The sequence below is a fragment of the Ambystoma mexicanum genome, chromosome 4p (assembly GCF_040938575.1).
Source record: "Ambystoma mexicanum isolate Mex_15411 chromosome 4p, UKY_AmexF1_1, whole genome shotgun sequence".
NCBI lineage: Eukaryota > Metazoa > Chordata > Amphibia > Caudata > Ambystomatidae > Ambystoma > Ambystoma mexicanum.
This window is the reverse complement of record NC_090927.1, coordinates 191,112,929-191,134,709: the sequence shown is the minus strand read 5'-3', so window position 1 is coordinate 191,134,709 and position 21,781 is coordinate 191,112,929. Positions and strand designations below refer to the sequence as shown.

The window sequence follows — 21,781 nt, the reverse complement described above, 5'->3', positions numbered from 1 at the left end:
AGTAAGAGGCGAGTGGTGGTGGATGGATGCAGACGTGTGGTCAGGGAAGGTGTGGAATATGAGGAGGAATCACAAGAAAATGCACTGGATTATAATCCTGTGGTTTCGCAACCCTTCGGGGGTGAACAGCAAGAGGGTGTACCACGTCCAGGTCCTGTTGATCCACAGGTCAATGTGGAATTTCAGTCTGCTATGGATCTGCAACATAATGAAGTTCAACAAAGGGGTCGTGTGGGTAGGAGCTGTGGACGACCCATAAGATTTAGGGATTATGTTTGTTAAGAGTGAAGCACATTTAATATTACCCATGCTACTTGTATGGATAAAGCTTTAAAGTAAGTTGGAATATCACATGTCATGTGCTGTTGTTTTTTTTTTTCCATGTTCGAAAAAAAAAAAAAGAAATGGTGTTGGGTGACAACATTTTTATCCAAGGGAAGAGGATATGTTGTAATATGCATATGTATGGGCTCGCGCATAGGCACGCTGGTGGAATGTTGATGCACGTTCAGCAATCAACATTCCACAGTGGCCGTTGAGCGAGGGGAGCCGGAGCTTGTGGCTGTGGGGTCTCGCCAATAAAGAAAGTTAAATATAATTACCTGTGTGGATAGATTTTGTCAGTTTGCTGTGCCTTTATATGTATGCGTTTACTGGTCTGTTCATGCTGTATCTGTACTTATTTGTGCGTTATGCTTTCACCAACGTTCCATGATGTCTATACCGCTTTCTGAGATTGTAATTGGTTATTTATAACGCACTTGATACCCAGAGGTTTCTAAGCGCGGACCTGGGGATGGAACCTGTGTTGCTCCGTTGTCTGGCTTCCAAGACGAGCACGTTGCCTCTGAGCTATCCTCCCAGAGATGGGCTTGCACATACTCTGGCCATGCTGAAGGGAAGCTTCCAGTAGCCAGGCCTATGGTTTACCTTTTTGATTTGTGAGGCATGTGTGCACTCACCATGCCCATGCTGCACCTTTGGGTGTGGGAAGCTTGCACTGGACACACCCATGCCGTCCTTGTCTTATTTATGGCGTCACTATATGCTAGACAATTACGCTAGTGGGGGTGGGGGGATAGTGCTTGCCATGCCCATGTGCTTCAGGTGCCTCTTAGGTTTACAACGGAAGCCTGTACTGTTGCTGTCCATGTTGTACCCAGCCTGTGTGTGTGTGCGTGTGTGCGTGCATGGACGCGCATGTGTGCGTGCGCGTGCGCGCAGATGCATGCTGTGTACAGGGTTAAATGGAGTTGAGGGGATCTGGCATAATGTAATTTTGTGCATACTGATGTCTGTCAGTCAATTCTGGACTTGGGCATGCTTGTATTTGCATTTGATTTGTATATAGTACAACCCTATCTAGGCGCTGTAATTGTCACTCAGAGTGATATACAAGAGAAGGAGTAGAGTTACAATATGTGGCATGGGGTGTTCCGCCCTAGACGAGGGAAGGTATGTAGAAATGCAAGGAGCATCGGCAGGGTTTCCTAGGAGAATTAATTTGTACTTTTTAGATTGTGCAACAGGTGGTGCTTGACATCCAGGCGTGGATGATGGATTTACAGTGTTTGAGTCGATGGATGTTGCTGATGCAATTGATTTTTAGGTAACGCTGCATGTCATTTGTGTGTTGGTGTATCTAGATGTCGACGTGTGTGAGGAGTTCCCATAAAGGTCCCATGTAGATGTTTTAATATTTCTCTAATAACTGGATGTGACCTTAACATTGAGTTGCAGGGACCTTCACAGTTGACGATGAGCGCCCATCAAAAATTGGTTCTGCATAAGCCAAGAGCAAGAGAGTCCCACCAAAAGAGACACCTTAACTTTTGGTATCTTGCCCACACCAAATGTAGATGCGACAGGGCTTTTTTTAAGAGGCCCCTTCTAGGATCAAAGTTCGAATATCCAGGCGGGATTACCGACGTATGCATACCACCTCATTGCATCTGGAATGAATGATGGGCCAGTGGTTAGATGTAGAATTGAGTGGATCGCTGCTCCTGTGCTGGGATCAAGTTGGGCTCTGGAAGGGGGGAGGCTTGTTTACGCCTTGTGTACCGGATTAGTAGCTGCTAAACTTTGGAAGTCCATGCCTGTAGCTCTAAGAGCAGAGCCGTCATTCTGGACTTTTAGAAAAAATGTGAAAACTTGGCTCTTTGCACATAAGCGGTAATGTCGCGCCTGACTCATAATTGTATTCACCCTGTCGTGAATTGTTTCCTTCCATTTGTACCACCGCTGCAATGAACTGTCTTCTCCATTCTGCAACAATATTGTAACTTTCAAGGAATGCGCCCAGATACCCTTGGGTTAGGTGCGCTTTACAAATGAACAAATGAATAAATAGATAAATGGATGGAGCGGGAGATCTGCGTGACCAGGCTAGGGATCAATGGCAGGATCATCATGCAAAAGAATTCTCCAGGAGCCGAAGAACTCCGTCCCATTTGCATCATCATGAGGAGGGCTCGTCACCTTCTGAACCATTAAAAACACTTTTTAAAGAAACAGGCCGATGAGAATTTGAAATTCATAACATGCAAAGATTATTCAGCCATCCAAAGAGCCACCTGGCACTGATGCCTTTAAGAGTGTGTTGTGCCGTTCATGCACAAGTAATGCAAATGTTCAATTGCTCCGCAAACGATGTGCTCTTGTTGTGGCATGCAGAGTAGGAGCCTGTGTCCATCAGTGAGTCAGGTACAATGTATGAAATTGAACATGTTATCTTCCCATATGGCTTTTGATGTGCTCACAGCACCAATCGTATTCATATGTGAGACCTGGATTGCATAAAAGGCCTTTATCACAGCTGTGAATGGGATGCACTGGATCAAGAACTGCCACCTCACCAGTGTGACCATATACACATTATTATTTGTATTGGTAACATCTTCAAGTAATTGCTTCTGTAGTTTGTAAGGTTGGTTTTATTGTAAATTACTCCACCACTCTATATTTACGTTAAAGTGAAAATCTCAAAAATAATGCCATTGCTGTTTCCAGGGTGTGCATTTGCTGCTCTTCACCGGTGTATAAGCGCTATAGAAATAAACAATCAATCAATCAATCAATCAATCAATATCCCATTTGCAGGGACATTGCTCAAAGTACCAGTTGACAAAGGATCTGATGCCTTCTGCCTGAAGCCCTCTATGGCAGCTGCTAGCACACATATGCATGCTCAGTATCAGACTAAGCCCACCGAGCGTGCTGCCTCTGCGAACATTTTGCATCTCAGCTCCCCTGCTGGTCAAGTCTCTTTGGCTGCACACCATACAGATGGGGAACAATGAAACATGTTTCAGGAATGCAAGTCCCAACACCACCTTCCATGCCATTAATCTGGTCTAGAGTGCCCTTCACATGGATGTATGTTTATTATGTTGGCTGTGCCATTTTCTGCTCACCTGGTGTCATTTTACCTGATAATCAATAAAAGGATGAAAGTCCTAGTTTTGTACTTTTGTCAGTCCCTTCCAATTTGTGTTTTTCTTTTTTTGTGTCCTGTATATACAGATCTGTTTGATCACTGCGACTAAATAAATGCTGAATGCAAAAATACTGATTTAATTTTTTTTTGATTAGTGCAGTTATGTGTGGGCGAACCCCCCCGAAACCCCCCAAACGCCCCAAATATAACTGCACCAATTTTCGAAATAAAAACGGAGTCATTTTGGCATTTGGTATTTTTGCACTCGCGGTAACCGAGTGAAAACGTTTATACCGAGTCAAGCCAATTCAGGTCTCATTCTGGCTGGACATATGTAATTTATATGTGGCACTTTGGGGACGCATATGGACTCCAAATGTGATGACTGCTGCCAAGGTTCCCCTTCGTATGCTTCAACCAGAACCCTGACCTACACATTTTTACTGCTTTTGGTTGGTGGCGGATAAATGTAATATAGTGGTTGCATGAGTTTGAGACAATTTATCTGACTGGAAACGGTTTATTCAGAGTTTTCCGAAATGGAGGCTCTAGTGCGGGAAATCCGGCACCTAAGCAACTATGCTTTTATGGATTGGATCGAGGCCAGAATGACCATGTTGGATCAATTTCATTAGATGAATTCTGACCAGGAATGTGTGGGGTTACCTAGTAGTGATTGTAGGATCTGTTTGTCTGGGATTCCTCTGGCATTCACATCCTCTGAGTTTTCCCAGGAGAATGGCAGTCAATGTTTGTACGCACATTGGCTATCCCCCAAAGGTCTGAATTGTGCAGGTTATGTATGAAGGATCAGTGGCTAGCGATGCATTGTACATTCTGGTTTGGCATAGAATCTGACACTCTGTACGGGGTAACTTTGTCAACTTCTGAGATTTGATCCAGACGAATCCAAGAGAGACTGACCCAAGAACGCCCCTGGGAGCTCTGTATCAGGATATTTCAGGCCCTCTGAAAATCTGATCTCCTACCTGCACACCTTTCCGGGGTTCCTCTTCCTGATCAGTGGTAACGGACAGGACTGGACACATCAGAGACTCCTGTGGATATCCTACTACTCGTACATATTAACACCATGGAGCAAAAAAGGGCTCCCTCCAAAAACACGTGCTGCAGTGTTGTGCCTAACCATTCCTTGTGGTAAAGGATTTTTCTCCCATCTATGCACTGATGCTTGTGCTGGCATGGTCAGTGGGATCCCAAAGTTCTGTGCAGCCCCAGTCGCTGGGTTCTGTTCAACCCGAGCCTGCTGCGATTGCTCAGAGCCTGGGGCATAAGGCGGGGTCAGGGATTGCATCTGCTGAGGTCCCATAATAAAATACTGTGGCCTGTCACAACAATCTCGTGACACTTGTCCTAACCTTCCACACAACCAACACTGAATCCCATAAAACCCTCCATAATTATTTCCCATTGGCCCATTAAACCGAGGACCAATTTCTCCAAACCCGCCAAATGACCCACTTCCCCTGCCCCTCGTAAACCCTCTCATTGGCCTTGGATTGGGAGCATACCTGTTCATCCACCCCTGTGTCATACCCAATTCACCTGTTGTCCCAATTGCTCCTGTTGTCCTTCCATAGAGTTCGTAATTACTGCCCCTTACAAATAAATCTTTGCCAATTTCTTCTGAACAAGCTCAGCCTCTGCTTCTTGTGCCTGTTCTATACTCTCATTTTCTTTTTCTTGCATCCTTTTACAAAAATGCACACAGTGTTTTCTTGAATTTCTGGCCAACTCTTGGCCTCCATTTCTCCCACTTTATCTAAATCATGCTGGTCTTCCTCGGGCAGTCCTTTCTCTGCCCTCCACATCTCCTGAATTAACCGGATGTGTGCGGCAGGATCATCATCCAATTTCATTGTTTTCGTTAAGATCAAAGTTATATCTCGCATATCAGGATACATCATTTGCAGGGGCCCCCACACCTTTGCCATATAATTATTAAAAGCTTCTTAATTGTGGGTATTTGTATCTAACTGAACTCCTGTAAACCCCACTGTTTTCCGAAGCTCATCTGACTGCTTGCCCTTTAGAGCCGCAAATTGGCTTTTCATATCCCTTATGGCCAACATGACACTGGCGGTATGTTTCTCCAATGCATAAGTCCACTTCCCTGCCCCTGCAGTGAGCAAACAGAGTGTCTTCATCAAGTTTTCCCCGGTCCATGTGTGACCCCAGGACATAATATGCCCTTCCTTGACCTGTCTGGAGTAACAGAAACTGAGTTACACCTGTTCTCATTGGGGTTTCCCCCATCTCTCCCCTACTACCTGCTACAGCCATGCGAGTACCCAGGCTCGTCTAATGGTGTGCTCTCTATTGCTACTACTGGAGCGGGAGATAGGGTGGCTACACCCTGCTATCCCTGCTCAACATCCGATTCCCATTCCTCTTCATCCCATATTCCCGTTATCACATCCCCCAACACTTTTACAGGAACGGACGCATATTTAGCACTACTGTAGTGTGCCAATTCCCATCCTCCCTGCTCAAGCCCTCTTCGACAATTTTAACACAATGGGCCTTTGTGCCTTTTTCATACATCCTACATAGCTCTAAGATATTTAACCGCTTCTCTAGTTTCAAGTCCTTTTGCCCTGTAGTCAAAAAGGTATGCAGGTTCTCCAATATTCCTGTATTATAGGCTCTCTCAGTTGAAGAATTGATAATTTTACCCTTACTTTCCCATGACCATTCCCTGTGGTATTTTAGAATCTTTGGCTTATAGCCAGGAAGTTCCTGGTACAAATGATTCAATGGAGTCTCCATACTCCAACCCAAGTTATCCAAAATTATTTCACAAAAACAATACTGACCCAAAGCCGTGGCACAAAAAATGTCCACCCAAAGAATTTCCCTTTTTACCCCATACCCAGTTTCTTAGTCATTCTCCACAATCACACACCGTACTCATTTACACCATAATTACCTTGCTCAGCTACTTGCTTCAATTCTACTTCTTACTCTTACACAAAAGACAGCATTTTATCAAAAAACACTCACCGGCCAATATCTCTGATATATCTCCTTCACTCGAACATAGAAGGAGCGCCATGCTTTTCACTAATGCACAGCTGTTCTTGCTCTCTTCATCACTAGTACGGCCTTCTCTACTACAAAACCGTCTTTCCCTGACTACAGGAAGTTTCCCCTTCACTACTTTGACTAACCAAGAAAATCGAGGCGAGGGATCCTCTTAAACAGCCATTACAGAATAGGAATGTCAACGGCATACTCTGGAAGGTATCCACAGTTGGACTTGCCATAAGGGTCCACCCCACCTCCAGGTGAGGGCTACAGCCAACCAGACAAGCAAACGAAAGCGTATCAAGACAAACCTCACAATGGGCGTGCTGGGTAGATCCCACCTCACACCTCTAAAATAACAAACTAGCTAAAAAATATATACAAGCTACTTACAACATAGAACAATTCACTTACTCCTTCAAAGCATCCACTCTTTCAATCCCTACAACCTCGACTAACTTCACACTCACATATTCCAATTCTACCCTTACCAAACCCCATAAATCAAAGGAAACAAGTATCTTTTACCCCTATTTACCTTCTTGCTTTACCCCTCAAAAGTACACTCATGTGATCCGAAGTGCTCAGATGTGGTGCTCCATGAAATCATCCTGCATGGCTGGACCACAGCACCATGCCTCAGGGGAACAGACGGACCTTAAACCAATATGGATCCACAAACCTCTCTTTTTCACCGTGCATGGAAGACTGCTGTTCACAGAGAGGCACTGAAGCCAAGTTGTGCAGACAGCAGATCCCCATCATCTCAGAAACACTAGGGTACCATCGTGGACACAAAATCTGTGGGGGCGGACCCCTAATTACTTTAACCCAAGGCGGGTCCACCACCTGAGGAACAAGGGCACATTTTGTACGCAAACCAAGTTTATTCTACAGTCATCCAGGGAGCAGTTAGTTGAAGCCACAGAGTCAAACTAACTCATGTCTCACTGAACTACATAAGTTGACACATTATATACAATTTTGCAACAGTCAAAACTCTCCCATATATTTTATTACAATCTACTCCCCACATGTGATTGGACTAACCCTCTTCAAAGAAATCCCATCTTTCTCCAATTCCATCATCATTATCAATAACTTTATTCGATCATTAGGGCATGAAAGTACATCCTATTGCATACAAAGAAAGAAATAATAATTTACATATTTTCAAAGTACAGTGAAAACAGTTACAATGCACCAAGGCCCAGCCCTTTGATCTATAATTTTGGGACCCCTCTAACTTCTCTTCAAATCAACCTGGTTTGATTTCTCGAGTGGGGTTACCAGATGTCCTTGACCAAAGGGGCACTGCATTGGCACCAGAGAGCACAGAGGGGTTTGATCTAATTCCAAGGGGGCAGACATTGTTTTATGCAGAGTTGGATCTAACTTTGATCATACTGTTTTGCGGGGGCGACATTGCATATCAAAGCCCAACATCCCATATGCTATTCTCTGCTCCCTGAAGTTAATCTGAATATGGTCAGAGCTACTCTCCCCGGGGGGTGGAGCCTAATAAAATTTGCCATGTCCTCACGATTAACAATATGCTCAACCAATGGGTGCTTTTGTTAATAAGTGCTTCCCTTGTTTCTAGGTGAACAGGGGCAAGCTTGGGGACATTTGGCAGGAATACAAGCCCTCTCCTCTTCCTGTCTGACATACCCTTTCCATTATGTGATCTGCGGAGCCATGGACGGGCATGGTGAGGGTCGTAGTTTGGTTCTGCATGATCTTCTCGCTTGCTAGTTTGCAAGCTATTGGTTCGGCACTAGAAGCACCATCTGCCCACTTTCTGGGCATCGGGGGGGGGGGGGGACATTGCGCTACATGGGACGATGATATGGAGGTGAGGACTATGGGGCCGTGGTGGATACTAGCCTGACGCTCCATCTCTTTCAGTATATTATTACTACCTGTCCTCTTTGTTCATTTCCCATTAGGCCCTAGACTGGCCACTTTGATACTGGTCATGTGGTTGGTATTATCTGAATGTATTGCTACCAGTGATTTTGAACCCCCTAGGGCATCATCCGATCTTATTTGCATCTCCTCCCTTCTCTCCCCACCTGTCAGCATCTAGGAGGGCCAAGAATAACCTCTTTCTTTCTGCTAGCTCTGTTAGGACAAGACTGCACATACACCCACCACACCCACTAGCCTCAGGTGCCTCCTTTGCAACAGAATACAGGGTATGCACAGCAACTAGACCAGGGGCAATAACTGGGCTGTTTTCTGCAGGTCTTACATTGTCCAAATTCTCTACTTTCTCTCCGTCTTCCATGAATTCAGCAAGACTTTATGCAACCAGGGGGAGTGACGGCATTATGGATTTAGATTTGAGTTCAGGTGGCAGGTCCTGCATAGTGGCAGTCACATCATCTCTAGCATTTCCATTAGGGTTTTGTCTTAACCAGCGCTCCCCCCTAAGGCAACAAGGTTTGAAAGGCATCAACTTTGCAATTCACGGCTGTGCAAGCCCTGTTTTGTGTATTGACACCTTCGCCCGCACTGAGTGTAATTCCGATGCTACCGCAGGTATCACGCAAATCGGGAGGGTCAGGGAGGATTGACCTAGTCGCCAAGAACGTATTCAAATGCGTGGCCTCTTGCAGTGGAAGTGGGGTGATGGTAATAATGCCACCCTCGCTCCCTGAACCCCAGGGTCCAGTGCACATAGGTTAATTCTACCTTGGTCTATGGACAAGGCCCAAGGTACGCCCTCAAGTAATGGTGAGCCTACTGCCTCGTTAACCATGGGGGCGCCTGGAACCAACTTGCGGGATTACAGCAGTCAGCTCCATCTCTAATGTTTATGCTCAAAGGATCCTCAGCCTCTTTATCCTTGGCTTTGATATAAATACCCCAGACATCCTGATTGGCATCCAAAAATGGATTGATTTTATATATTAATGTATTTTCTTCCCCAGTGTGTTTTATGGGGCTGTGTAGCTGGTATTTGTCGTTTCCACACCATTTGCACCAGTTGCGGATGACTTCCATGACATTTGCTGCCTAACAATCAGGATTTTCCATTTTGCTTGGCACAGCGGGGCAGTGGTGGTGAGAGGGGCAATATTTGTTGTTCAGGGGGTATTATATGGATCAGCAGTCAAGGTCCTGGCAGTCTTGGCAGCAGGGGAAGCATGTGGATTATCACAAGGCAAGAACCCTGCTCAACCCCAACCAGCATCTCACCTGGTTTAACCGGTTCAGGTGGTTGAGCACACCACACAGAGCTTTTGCTTCTCTCCAGGCTTCTAATCCATTACCTTGCAGCCCAGCGCTCTTTAATCATGATCGTTAGCGGTCCTCGCTCCAGTACTGCCAGCTGGCCCCGGGCCCTGAGCAGACCGCAACAGGCCCCAGCGAACACCACACTGATGCCGCGCCAGGCAGCCTGTACTTGCAAGGGGATTTTCAGCCGTAAACAGTTCTGAGTACCGGCTACTCCAAGTTGCATGGGAGAGATAGGGGCGCCTTACTTCCTTCATCCTGCTTCATTCTTATGACATAGGTTTAATCAAGCTTCAGAATCAAAATCCTTGAAGCATATATGAGGCATGTATACATGCTAGGGTTTCTAGACCTTCCCATCCCGAACAGTCAAGAACAGTCGCGCTCTTAGAAGCGGGCTGCGCCGCAAGGGCTTCAGGTCAGAGCTTTTCTCTGCTCATGTCAGCCACGTCGGAGGAGAGGGCGCGAGCGTCCTTCATTCACACGAGGTGGAGAAGGGCTACCAGCCAGGAACAGCAGCGACCTTAGCACGGGGCTTCTCCAATTGCTACAATCTCATTGGTAGCTGTTATCTTAACTACGATCATATTCATAGCACACCCCTTCTTGCGATGCATCCGTGGTAAGTCATGACATCATAAAACAGTTGAACATTTGTGTGCAAACATAATTCATTACTTGTAACAACTGGTCTGAGCCCTTTAACCTTAAACTTAATTGCACATGGTTCGTATAGATACTTCAAGCGATATGAAGGAGGCTGAATAAAGAGGTTCTCTTTGAACTGATGATAGCTTTCTCATCTGCCCCAGTTTACTGGCCCCATTGAAATACTAATTTATACGACTGCTATTTTTACGCACGTATGCCCTCTAGTTTCACCCTGAAATAACAATTGAGTATCGAACACTATGGTCTTGGGCATTGCTTAACCCCACGTTTATTGCTGGTTAAAAACAAATAGCCGAAACCCTCTGTCAAGCTCCCATGCATTTCAGAGATTACATCGGCTTTCTACGATACTGTCAGACCATAAAAACCATGGCTGGTAGTACCTTTCGCTGAGCTGACAAACTAAGGTTGTGGTTACTTATTTACCCAAAACAAAGGGGGTTCTGGGAGTCTCTCTACCAGCACGAACACAGCCCATTGACCTGTTCTTGGGTGGATGGCCCCCGGGAGAGTCTCAACCAAGTCTTTAGCTCACTGTTCCTTTCACAGATAATGTGTGTGCAGATCTAATATGTATCAACTTAAACACAAAGTAACACTTGAGTACTAAAGTAACATATTCCATCCATATTTAACTACACTCGATACATATGAATTTGCAACATCGTGCCAGTTGGGTGCACCACCGTCACCAATATGGCACACGCAACATGAACCCCTTGTGATTGTGAAGACCTTTCCTGACCAGCCCAACATACCCAAGACGACAATTATGAATGATCCCATCAATCACAAGATACACAGGAGCATCTTTGGTTACCACCTCTAATGATGGTGTAGTCTCAATAAAGAGAGGTTGGGCTTTGACTCCACATTCTTGTAACTGGATCACCAGGGTGAGCCGCCACACTATATTGGTTGCCATAGAGTTTCGTGACCTTCCCTTTTCCACTTAGTTTATCCTCCCACAATGGATTTCAGACTTTCTTTGCACGCAAAGTACCCTTCAGTGTCACGTCTGGCATTTCCAGCACCAGACTGAAAAAAGTTGGTTATATACATTATTGATAAGGATACAATGTTTGTTAAGTATTTCAACAACAACAACAATACTTTTTTCAGCTGGAGGCCATCAAAGCAAGCATTACATCACGCCAAACATTCAAAACAACACAGACAAAGCTGTGCACATTATCAATAGCAATAAGAGCAGGGTAATTCTGGGTAACAGTTTAAGATCGATAAGCAGTTACAGATCATGATTGTTTAAGAGATTTTAAAATGAGTGTAACCACTGCTAAAAAGGGTATCACATGGATCTGTGAGGCCCTTTTTACTAGTGAGTGTATTAAGAAAGTTACTGTTTACAAATTTGTCAAAAAGGTGTGCTGGCTATGCATCTAGCTGTACTGGATTGTAATCGCATCTAATTGGGCTCATGGGCCGCCTTACTTTGAGGGCAGGCTGAAGGAAATAACTAGCACAGGCGCAACGCGCTGCACAGAGCAACAGAGGTTCGAATCCTGGATTTGTGCTTACAAACCGAACTCAGTTATGGTGTAAGGCGCGTTATAAAAAAAACAATTAAAATGAAATTTAAAAAGAATTACATTAAAATTAAAAATTAAGGCTATAGAAGTTTATATATTGTTACAGACCTTGAGAAAATATAAAGCTGTGTCGCGATGCCTGATCCGTACTTTTTAAGGAGGGGCTTAATCCATTTGTTCCTTTGAAATGAGTACAAAGGGCAGAAAAGATCAAGTGAATGACTGTTTGTAATACTATTCCACAAAAGGGACAATGGGTAGAGTTGCCTTGAGCCCATTTTGAGGTAAATGCTGCAAGGGGTAGAATATCTAAACAGAAACGAGTAATCAACGTTCGATCAACAGTTTTCTCTGTCCAAATAAGATACTGTGCAATACCCCAAAAATGTTTTATGTTTAGATATGGTGGAGATTTTGTGCCGAGGCTCTCAAAATTGATGAAGTGGAAAGGGACCCGATCATGAAATGCCTCTTTGGCAAGAGTTCTGGTCCCGTTGTTCATACTGACGGGGTGCTTTAGAGATGCCCAAACCTAATTCTGTCTGCATTTTTTAAAAATACATTTGAGCTCTTTCTAGATACTTCCTTGAAGGTCATTCATGATGGACCATAGGACTTTTTTGTGAAGCGTCAATTCAGATCTTAAAGTAACGCTCAGCAAGAACAGCAGGGGTTCATAAGCAATGCATATAAAATCGGGTGCATAGCTACTGCTAGGTCCATTGGTGTGTTTGAGGCTGAGGTTGGAAGCGCCATTAACTGCCACACGGCCCAACCAATCTAGAGTCGACTGGTCCCATAATTCGGATCCATACATGGTAGCTGAACGTGGCATTGCTTTGTGCACTTGCAAGACAGGTAAAATTGCATTTCCCCCAATTGTATGTATCAATGATGTGGTAGCACCCACCTGTTGGCTCAAGCAGTCAGTTGATCCTTCCATTCACAGTTGGCAGAGATCCTTATGCCTAAATAATTAATCAAATGTGTGGCTCCTTTCGCCTGTAAATTCAAAGTGGGGTTTCAGCTTCGGTGCTTAGCTGGGTTGACAGGCCCTCCCCATGGTTTTCGGTGTTGTTAATTGCAATCCTCAACTCCTTAGTGTGTTGCTCTAAGACTACATGCTGTCTTTGGTGCCAAAGGGAGTTGTGGAGACTAAGGCCTCATCATCCGCATAAAGCAGGATCACAATGGTTTCCCTGCAATTTTGCCAGTTCATTAATATAGACTAAAAATAAAAAAGGGGCCAAAACTCATTTAGTAGGTTTGAAGGTAATTTTAGTTAATTAAAAACCTGACACAGTTTGGCTCTGTCTGCTGTGGCCAAAGCAGTTCTTAAATCAATAAACAAGTGTCTCTTTTTTGACTTTCCCAGATTTAAACATTACAGAAAGAAGTGTAAGTGCCTGCTCTACCGTCCCCGCCCCCGCTGAAAACCTCCCTGGTAATCAGAGATAATATTGTGTTCCTTAGCACCATCTTCAAGTCAAGCCCGCAGAACTCTTCAGAACTCTTCCATAGACATTTGATATGGAATCAAGTAAGGCGATTGGGCGATAATTTGCAGGATAAAATCTATCTCCTTTCTAAAAAATCAAAGTCATTTCAGCTGCATGCCACGATGAAGGAACTAACTCCATTGATTAATGGCTCCCTCTGAAACAGATTGCCCGGAATTAAATTTGGGCCGGGGGCTTCCCACTAATCTGTTATACAATAGTATTGATAACCCCTGCGAGGCTAAAAACAAAGGCGTCAACTCTAACATGATTATCACAGGTAATGGTAAAAAGCGTTGTGTTGTTACTAATGGGGACCAAACTATCAGAATACAAATTATGAAAATGCCTCAACCATTCAGAACCAGTGATGGTGGATGTGGGGCAGGGAGACCTGTCTGTGGAGTTACACTTGAACACAAGATTCAGAATTTCCTGGAGTCTTTCTCAGATGCAGCTTTCAGAATTGCAACCCAATTCCTTCTCTTGAAATCCATTCCTTTTTCTGAAATAAGCACTTTATTTTTGGAGCAACAATCCCCAACTACGGATATATCATTGTTCGGTCCTTTCTTGAACTCAGAATGTAGCCGGGACTTCAGAATCTGGATCTCTTGATCGAACCAAGAATTACCTGGATTATGGGCGAGGCTTGGCTGGACATTGGGTGCCGAGGTTGATAGATAAGGCTGGATTGCTTTACAAATGGCATTATAACAGCGCTCTAATGTTTAGATTGCCTGTGTTCATGTATAAGATATAGGTTTCAAAAACTGGTATCATGCATGAATAAATTCCTGGTACGGCAGTATCATGATTTTGCTCAGCCCATTAGATTTGTTTCCTGTACGGGCTAATGTTGCGCTCTTGCTGACCATAGGCTTGGCCCAAATACATGTTTGGTAGTTAGTTGTAAGGGGAGGCGGACCGGATCATGGTCCCTCTCTGGTCTTGTAATACCTTCTAGCCTATTAGCCAGATAGCAGCTCTCCAATATCAGGAGAATATAGTCTAGGTGAGTCCTGGCCTTAGCTCTTCTGAACGGTCGGTACCCGAGTAACTGCTGATTGGTTGCCCTTAGGCTGAGTTCAATAAATAGTATAGAAAACATTAGTGCTTCAGAGAGATGGGAATGAGGAGGGCCTGCCTCAATATCTTGGATATTCCAGTCTTCCCTTCATCTTCATCACAGGTTACGTCCAAAAATACAAGTAAGGGCTCAAGTTGAACGTTGAGGTCTCCCGCCAAAATGACGTTAACAGTAGGGTTCCAAAAGTTAGATAATATAAAGTCAGATAGAATTATTCCCATCAACTCAACAGGACTGAAATCGAATTTACCGGCCATGGCCCTCCTCGCATAAGTAATGAAAATAAAACATTTGAGAACTGGGGACATAAAAAGATTTAAACACATCAGTCCAGAGTGTACAATATAAAATTCTTCACACTGATAGCTAAGAGCTGACGAAACTCAAACTGCCAAAGCTCCACTTGGTTGTCTGCGTGCTCCCTGCAGAGCATTCCATGAATAACAATTAAAACCAGGAATCTTTATAGAGTTGGGTGCCCAGGTTAATTATTTGAAAATTGCACTAGTTCTTTTGGATTTCCCCTTATGCCTCGCCCATCATCTATGCTCAGTGGTCAGTGGTCGAAGGGGGCGGAAGCAGTTGGGAGCAGTGCTCCTCCACTTTAAAAAAAAAATAAAGGTTTTAGTGTTCCTATACGTTTATTTTAAGAAGAAAGCGTTCCGGAATGGTTTATTTTTAAAATAAAAGTGTAGGAAGAAGTTCAAACTTGCACTTCAGTGCACTGCACTGAACATTCCCTTAAACAGCAGGTGCGCTTGTTTGGGGGTTTTGGTTGCGTGTGCGAGGGGGCGTGGCAATGGGGTTTGTGGGAGGGGTGGGCAGGCCAGCAGGGAACATAGTTCCACTACTTGTTTTTGTGCACTTCATCCACTGTCTGTGCTGGAATTCAAATCAATATTCCTACATTTATCCTTTCATGAAAACATTTCCACCAGCACTTTGTCAACAACATCAATCCATTATTCGGATCTCTTTATTTTCCTAACTCTTAGACATGTGAATCAACAGCTACATCAAAAGGCAAGACTACCCAGTGCACAGCAGAGCTTCATTAATAGCGTTATCAGGATGAAGGCCAGCTGCATTTGTGGGCAACAATACAAGTCTGATGTACATTAGAGGTTCAGACAGCTAGAAACTGAAATTCAAAATATTCAAAATATGTTTTCCATCTTAAAAGTCAGATTTAGCAAATACCATTGGGAGCTTTCTTCTTCCTTTCATGCAGAACTAATGCAAATTTCCCATCTATCTATAGCTTCTGTTGAGACAGGGAAAGGGACGGCACGCAACCACTGGGAAACAGATAGCAGACTGAGGCAGCTGGAGTTGGCCACACAAAGACGCTCCGCAAACTGAAAATAATGGTATTTTCACATGTTGGCGTTGGTGTGATCCTAATGGAAATTGAATGCGCTTTAGGCCTTTCAGTAAATGCCTTTATCGTGTTTGTAAATTGGATGGACTGGTTGAAAAGCTGATGCCTGAACGCTTCTGATCTCATCCTCACCAGCTTGGGTTTGTCCAGGATAACTCTTCAGTGCATGTTTGGACTGGATGTCCTCTTTAATGGATTCTCCCTGGAGTTTGTGAACACTCTTCACTAGGATAATCTGTTCATGAGCCTTTTGATATTCCTCACCTACTCCAATACCTGGTTCCTCACCTGGCTCTCTGTCTTACACTGTGTGAAGATTGACAACTTCTCCCACCCGCTCTTCCTTCATCTGAAAATGAAAACGTCCAAAGTGATTCCTTGGCTGATCCTGGGATCTGCACTCACCGCCTTCATGACCAGTGTACCATTTGCATGGACCTTTTACAATATCCGAGTTCAAAACGTCTCCTTAAACATCACCGCGGGAGCTTCTACCCTAAGGATGCATTTCATCTATCTCTTTCCCATGCTGGCTCTACAGGTCACGCTGCCCTTTTCCATGATGTCGGTCTCCTCTCTCCTGTTAATCAGGTCCCTTTGGCGCCACACCGTGCGGCTGGAGAGCAGGGCAGGAAGTTTCCGGAACCCACGCCTGGACGCTCACTTCCGTGCCATTAAATTTGTAGTGATCTCCTTGTTGACCTATCTCTGTTTTTCTGTTTTAGCCACTGTTAATGCCCCTGGGATAGTGACACTTGACAGCATTAGTCATGAAGTTTTAAAATGTTTATTCATTTTCTTCCCAACTCTACACTCTATTGTTTTGATCCATGCAAATTCTAAACTCTCTCTGGCCTTTCAAAGGATACTCCAGCATGTAATGTGCTCTAAAATCACCCAGACCTCCTCAACCCAGCATCGGTAGAAAAGATGCTGTCTTTATTTCTAAATACTACATATCAGTTTGACGTTGTGCCTCATGTGCCTCTCCGGGTCATTTTGAGTCTATACATTGTAAGTGACTGAATCCGTAAGATGGAGTCTGTACATTGTAAGTGACTGAATCTGTTTTGTTCTTGAAGGTGTAGAACAAAAAAGAAGGGGCTAGACATGTGATGTCATCAGCGATGTCATCAATGATATTTGTGATGTCATCTTTGATGTCCTGGGTGTTAGTCTTAACAGTGCACAGTGGTGGCGTGAGATATGGTTGCTTAGCTTTTTTTCACTGAATTTCATAGGATTTTAGTAGCGCAACTTAACCATAACGTTCCTTTAACAAAGTCTTTTTCACTGATTTTATATATTTATAAACTTTCTGTATTATGTACAGTAAAAACATTATATATATTTCTTTTTTATACAGAAATGTCTACTACTTTAGAATGGCTGGAAGAAAATGTTCCTTGTGATGAAATAAGTGAAAACATTGATACTAACTTTGCATCAGGCCAAGTAGGCGGCTGCCTGATGTGCCAGCCTCCAGGGGGCGGCACCACCAGCAGGTGTGAATGGGAGTGTGAATGAGGTGCAAATGGGAAGCAAAATTAACATGCAGGATTAAAAGAAGTGCTTTTAATCCTGCAAGTTAATTTTGACATTTCAAAAATACATGGCCTGATGCAAGGAGCGGCATTGGCCACACACACAATACACACACACACACACACTCTCAGACAAACGTGCGCTTGACGCACTTCAAAACTCTGGCGCCTATGCCAAACCTTCAAAAACCCAGGGATACCTGTGGCATAGTAGTTAAACGCTGCGGGGAGACTCGGGATGTAGCACCAGACCACACGTGTGTCTGAGGAGCAGGACTGGGTCACCGTCAAGTTGAACCTGTCTAGTCACTCATCTCGTAGCACTTAACTTAGATCTCTGTGCCTTCTAGAATATGTACTATCATGCATGTATAATCGAAATTGAAAACCCTAAGAACCTCAATTTAAACTGATAGGACTTAAGAAAATAACCATTTGCTGAACGTCTCACTACTGTTGCCACCATGAGGTGTTCTGAGAAATAAGGTACAGTCTTCTTAAAAATATACGGCACACACATGCTTTAGTTTACCTAAAAACCCACACATGGTAACACAACATCTGCTACAAGAGCATTTAAAAGCACACTACTGGGCATAGCAGAGTGTGAAGCGCAGTCGCAAAACATGCCGGGAGCATGAGTTTTTTATGAACACATGCTAGAATTTGTAGGCCCATACTTAGCACGGGAAACATGAAACTACAAATCCAATCATGCAACGAGAAAAGCCAGCAATGGCTCTTAGTGGCTCACATGGCAGCTATGCACTTGGACATCAAGTAGTGGCAGGGAGTTTGGAAATGCAAGCAAGGCTCAAAAGTGCACTGACTGGACAGCAGGATAGGAAGACGACCATTGAATGTAGCGTGAAGCATATTGGACTGAAACCAATGTTTGGCAGACTAGTTACTGATACAGTGATTGGAAGCATGTGTGTATTTATGCATTGAAACGACTTCCTTTATAGCACAGAAATTCTCCTTCGTCGTGTTTGAAAATGCCAGCATAGTCAGTTGTATACAACCTCTTACCAGAAGTATGCTAAGTAGGCTCACAGTGTGCACCCCCTCAACCGACATCTTGGTGGCATTCCTTTTGTAAATGCCTGCGCATTCTAAGACCTGCCCTCCGAATGGAAAACACCACACTTCTCTATATAACCAAATGATTGCCCATAACTTTATGTTTACTTTCCAAAAAAAATGTTTTAACACACCATACAGACAATAAAAATAATACAGAAACAAACCTTAGAAAATCCTCTTCAGTGAATGCAGCAAAAAATGGATCTATTAAAATAATAGTGCACTCAGAAATATTATTTTCCCAGGTGTTCGGGCATGTACTTCTAAGCATACATTGATCGATCATACAAACATTTCCAATGCACCTTACCGACTTTTACTCTTTTTTTACACATGCGAAATAAGGCAGAAGGGCGCGGCCATCTTGTGATAATCTTATCCGTTCCTGCATCATCCAAGGTGAACTGCCTTGGCGGCACCAATGCATATGCCCCGGGCCTGAGTCTAACATCATCAAACCTAGTGATATGCTCCATCTATCTCCAGAACATTACTATACAGCATAGTAAAACGCACCCAATCATCACCTACATGATAACGTTTCTTGATGCACAACCCGGAATATCAACACACATCATCTCACAACACAGCACATCCCAATTTTGAATATGAAACCATACTTTTAAAGGAAATACCAAATGTTACAATTTGTAAAGTACTTTTATTTCACAAGAAATTCTCTGAGAACATCCGGAGGCTTACATATGCAAGCAAATAGGTAATTGTTTTTTTCGTTCTCGATCCACAAATGTTTATCGTGAGTCACACGATATTCCTGTGAAGACTTTGTATGAACTTCCGTTAGGACACCACAAAACATATGAAGTTGCTCCTTATCGCTCGTATGGCATACGGGCATATGAGCCTGTGTCGATCATCCCCAAAAAAGTGTACAATTTGTAAAGTACATTTATTTCACGATAAATGCTCCGAGAACATCCGGAGACTTACATATGCAAGCAAATAGGTAATTGTTTTCTTCGTTTTTGATCCACAAATGTTTATTGTGAGTCACGTGATATTCCTGCGAAGACTTTGCATGAACTTCCGTTAGGCCACCACAAAACATATGAAGTTGCTCCGTATGGCTGGCATGGCGTACGGGCATATGGGCCCATGTCGATCATCCCAAAAAAGTGTCACTGGCATCCAACCACTGACGTATATCTGTAGCTGACAGTTAAAAAAACCATCAGTTGGTATCTGGAATCCATGACAATCGCAGATACTCAATATGTAGCTGTTTAACAAAAAGATAACAAAATGTGTCTCAGTAACCAATCTTATTACAGTTTATCATTTTAACCATCAATTTGGGCCCCTGTTACAACTATTGATAAACATGGACGTCAAATGATAACTCAAACAAAAGAATGTGCAATTTACTCTTCAGTTTGCTGTACACGTTTCTGTTATGGACTATGGTAAGCTCGAAATGGGATGCTAACGCTGATGCTACAATCAGAGAGATAAATAAAACCAAAAAGAACAGATACACAGAATTTTAATTAAATATTAGCGTTCAATTATGTGTTTGTGAACCTGGGGGAACCCACGACTGCACTACACCCATCTCGAGGGTGCCCATATCCACACGATACAAAAAAACTACACACACAAGTTCTAATTGCATGTCATTGCAACATACCACACACAACACACAATACAATTTACCCCACCAATATTGTCACCGAATTATAATTTGACTAGTTTGTGTACAAACTCGTCCAAAGTAAAACTTATATAATATTCGGCATTTCCATTGTATCGGCGTAAAACAAGCACTCCGTCCACTTCAATGAATTTTCATAAAATTAAATTACATGTTCCTTCCTCCAATTATTGAATGGTGAACATTATCATATTTGAAAGTATTACATCCCTCCCTTCATGCATTCCATTCGAAATCCTCTCTTTGTTTCAAGGTCAAAAAACAAAAGAACGTTATACTGTGTACCATGCGTGGGTCTGCTCAGCTAGGAAACAAAAATTATACAGCGCTGACCTTCACTCAGAATGGGAGAAGATAACGCTTCACGCACAGAGGCATCACAAATATTTTTTTAAGACATATGAATTGTTTGCTACCATTCACCAATGCGGCCGACTCACAGTCACGCTACACCACGTCTCAGCTCAGTCCATCTCCTGTTCACACAGCAACTCAAAACCAACATCATACTAAAGTGAAACTACCAGTAGTGCATTGATATATCCATGGACAACCACTATGACTGCGGACATGGCAAACACATCAGGGGCACCTGCCACCTAAACAAATACAGTATTTGACCCATCTCCTACTTCCCAACCCCCCAGACACTTCTGCACACCAACACACTCCTCAAAACTGCATTTTGCCTCTGTTCGCCGCCACGCTGTCAGTACACCTTCAACAAAAACAGCAAAATTACCTACCCCTAACTTAGTGAAAGTCATTTGTGGCAAAGTAGTTTGTTTACGATGAGATCTCAAAGAAAATGTACACAATCATACACCACAATCCAAAATATTTACTTCCAAAGGTAACTTATAACGCAGTCCTATTACAAACTGTACAATCTTAACTGCATAGCCTACCCAAAACTTCACATACAAACTCTACAAATGAAACAGTACACAAACATTTGCGTTCTGGATATTTGATGGGTGTTTGATTCTATGGGTGTGTTACGCTGCAGTGGTTGTGTCTAGGGCGTAGAGTCTTGTTTGCATGGCCTACAGCCTACGGCCCTCGGCCACGCACCCAAAACTCTACACCCTGGCCACAACCATTGCAGCATAACACACCTATAATACCAAACATTTTGACTGTGGTATGTGGGCTGCTTATAGGGGATATTGACCGTGGACATGGGGAACACATCAGGGGCACCTGCCACCTAAACAAATACAGTATTTCACCCATTTCTTACTCCCCAACGCTCCCCAAGCAATTCTTCACTCCAACACACTCCCCAAAATTGCATTTTGCCTCTGTTCGCTGCCACCCTGTTGGCGGATCCAAGATGGCGGTCGCATCGAAACAATGTGACGCACCTCACGCCTCACCCCAGCCAGTCAGAGAACACGTTGCGTGTCCGCAGACATGACGCAAGCTGATTAGCCAATCGGTGTCCTGTCCACGATGCGGACATAGATATCACTCATTTTTTTGCCTTACGTTTTGGCCGTATATAAAAAGAAACTACTGGACAAATTTACTCCAAATTAACAAAAGCACGCTTTC

At 43.6% G+C, this 21,781-nt stretch overlaps 1 protein-coding gene and 1 long non-coding RNA gene across 2 annotated transcripts in view; one reads left to right on the top strand and one right to left on the bottom strand.

Moving 5' to 3' along the window:
- The window catches only part of LOC138452567 (uncharacterized), a 790,762-nt gene that overhangs the window by 650,147 nt on the left and 118,834 nt on the right, over nt 1-21,781 (bottom strand). The gene's annotated exons all lie outside the window — the stretch shown is intronic.
- Nucleotides 16,164-16,847, top strand: LOC138453813 (taste receptor type 2 member 41-like). The gene has a single exon (XM_069606987.1). It carries the CDS (start codon nt 16,164-16,166, stop codon nt 16,845-16,847), a length of 684 nt encoding a protein of 227 aa, XP_069463088.1.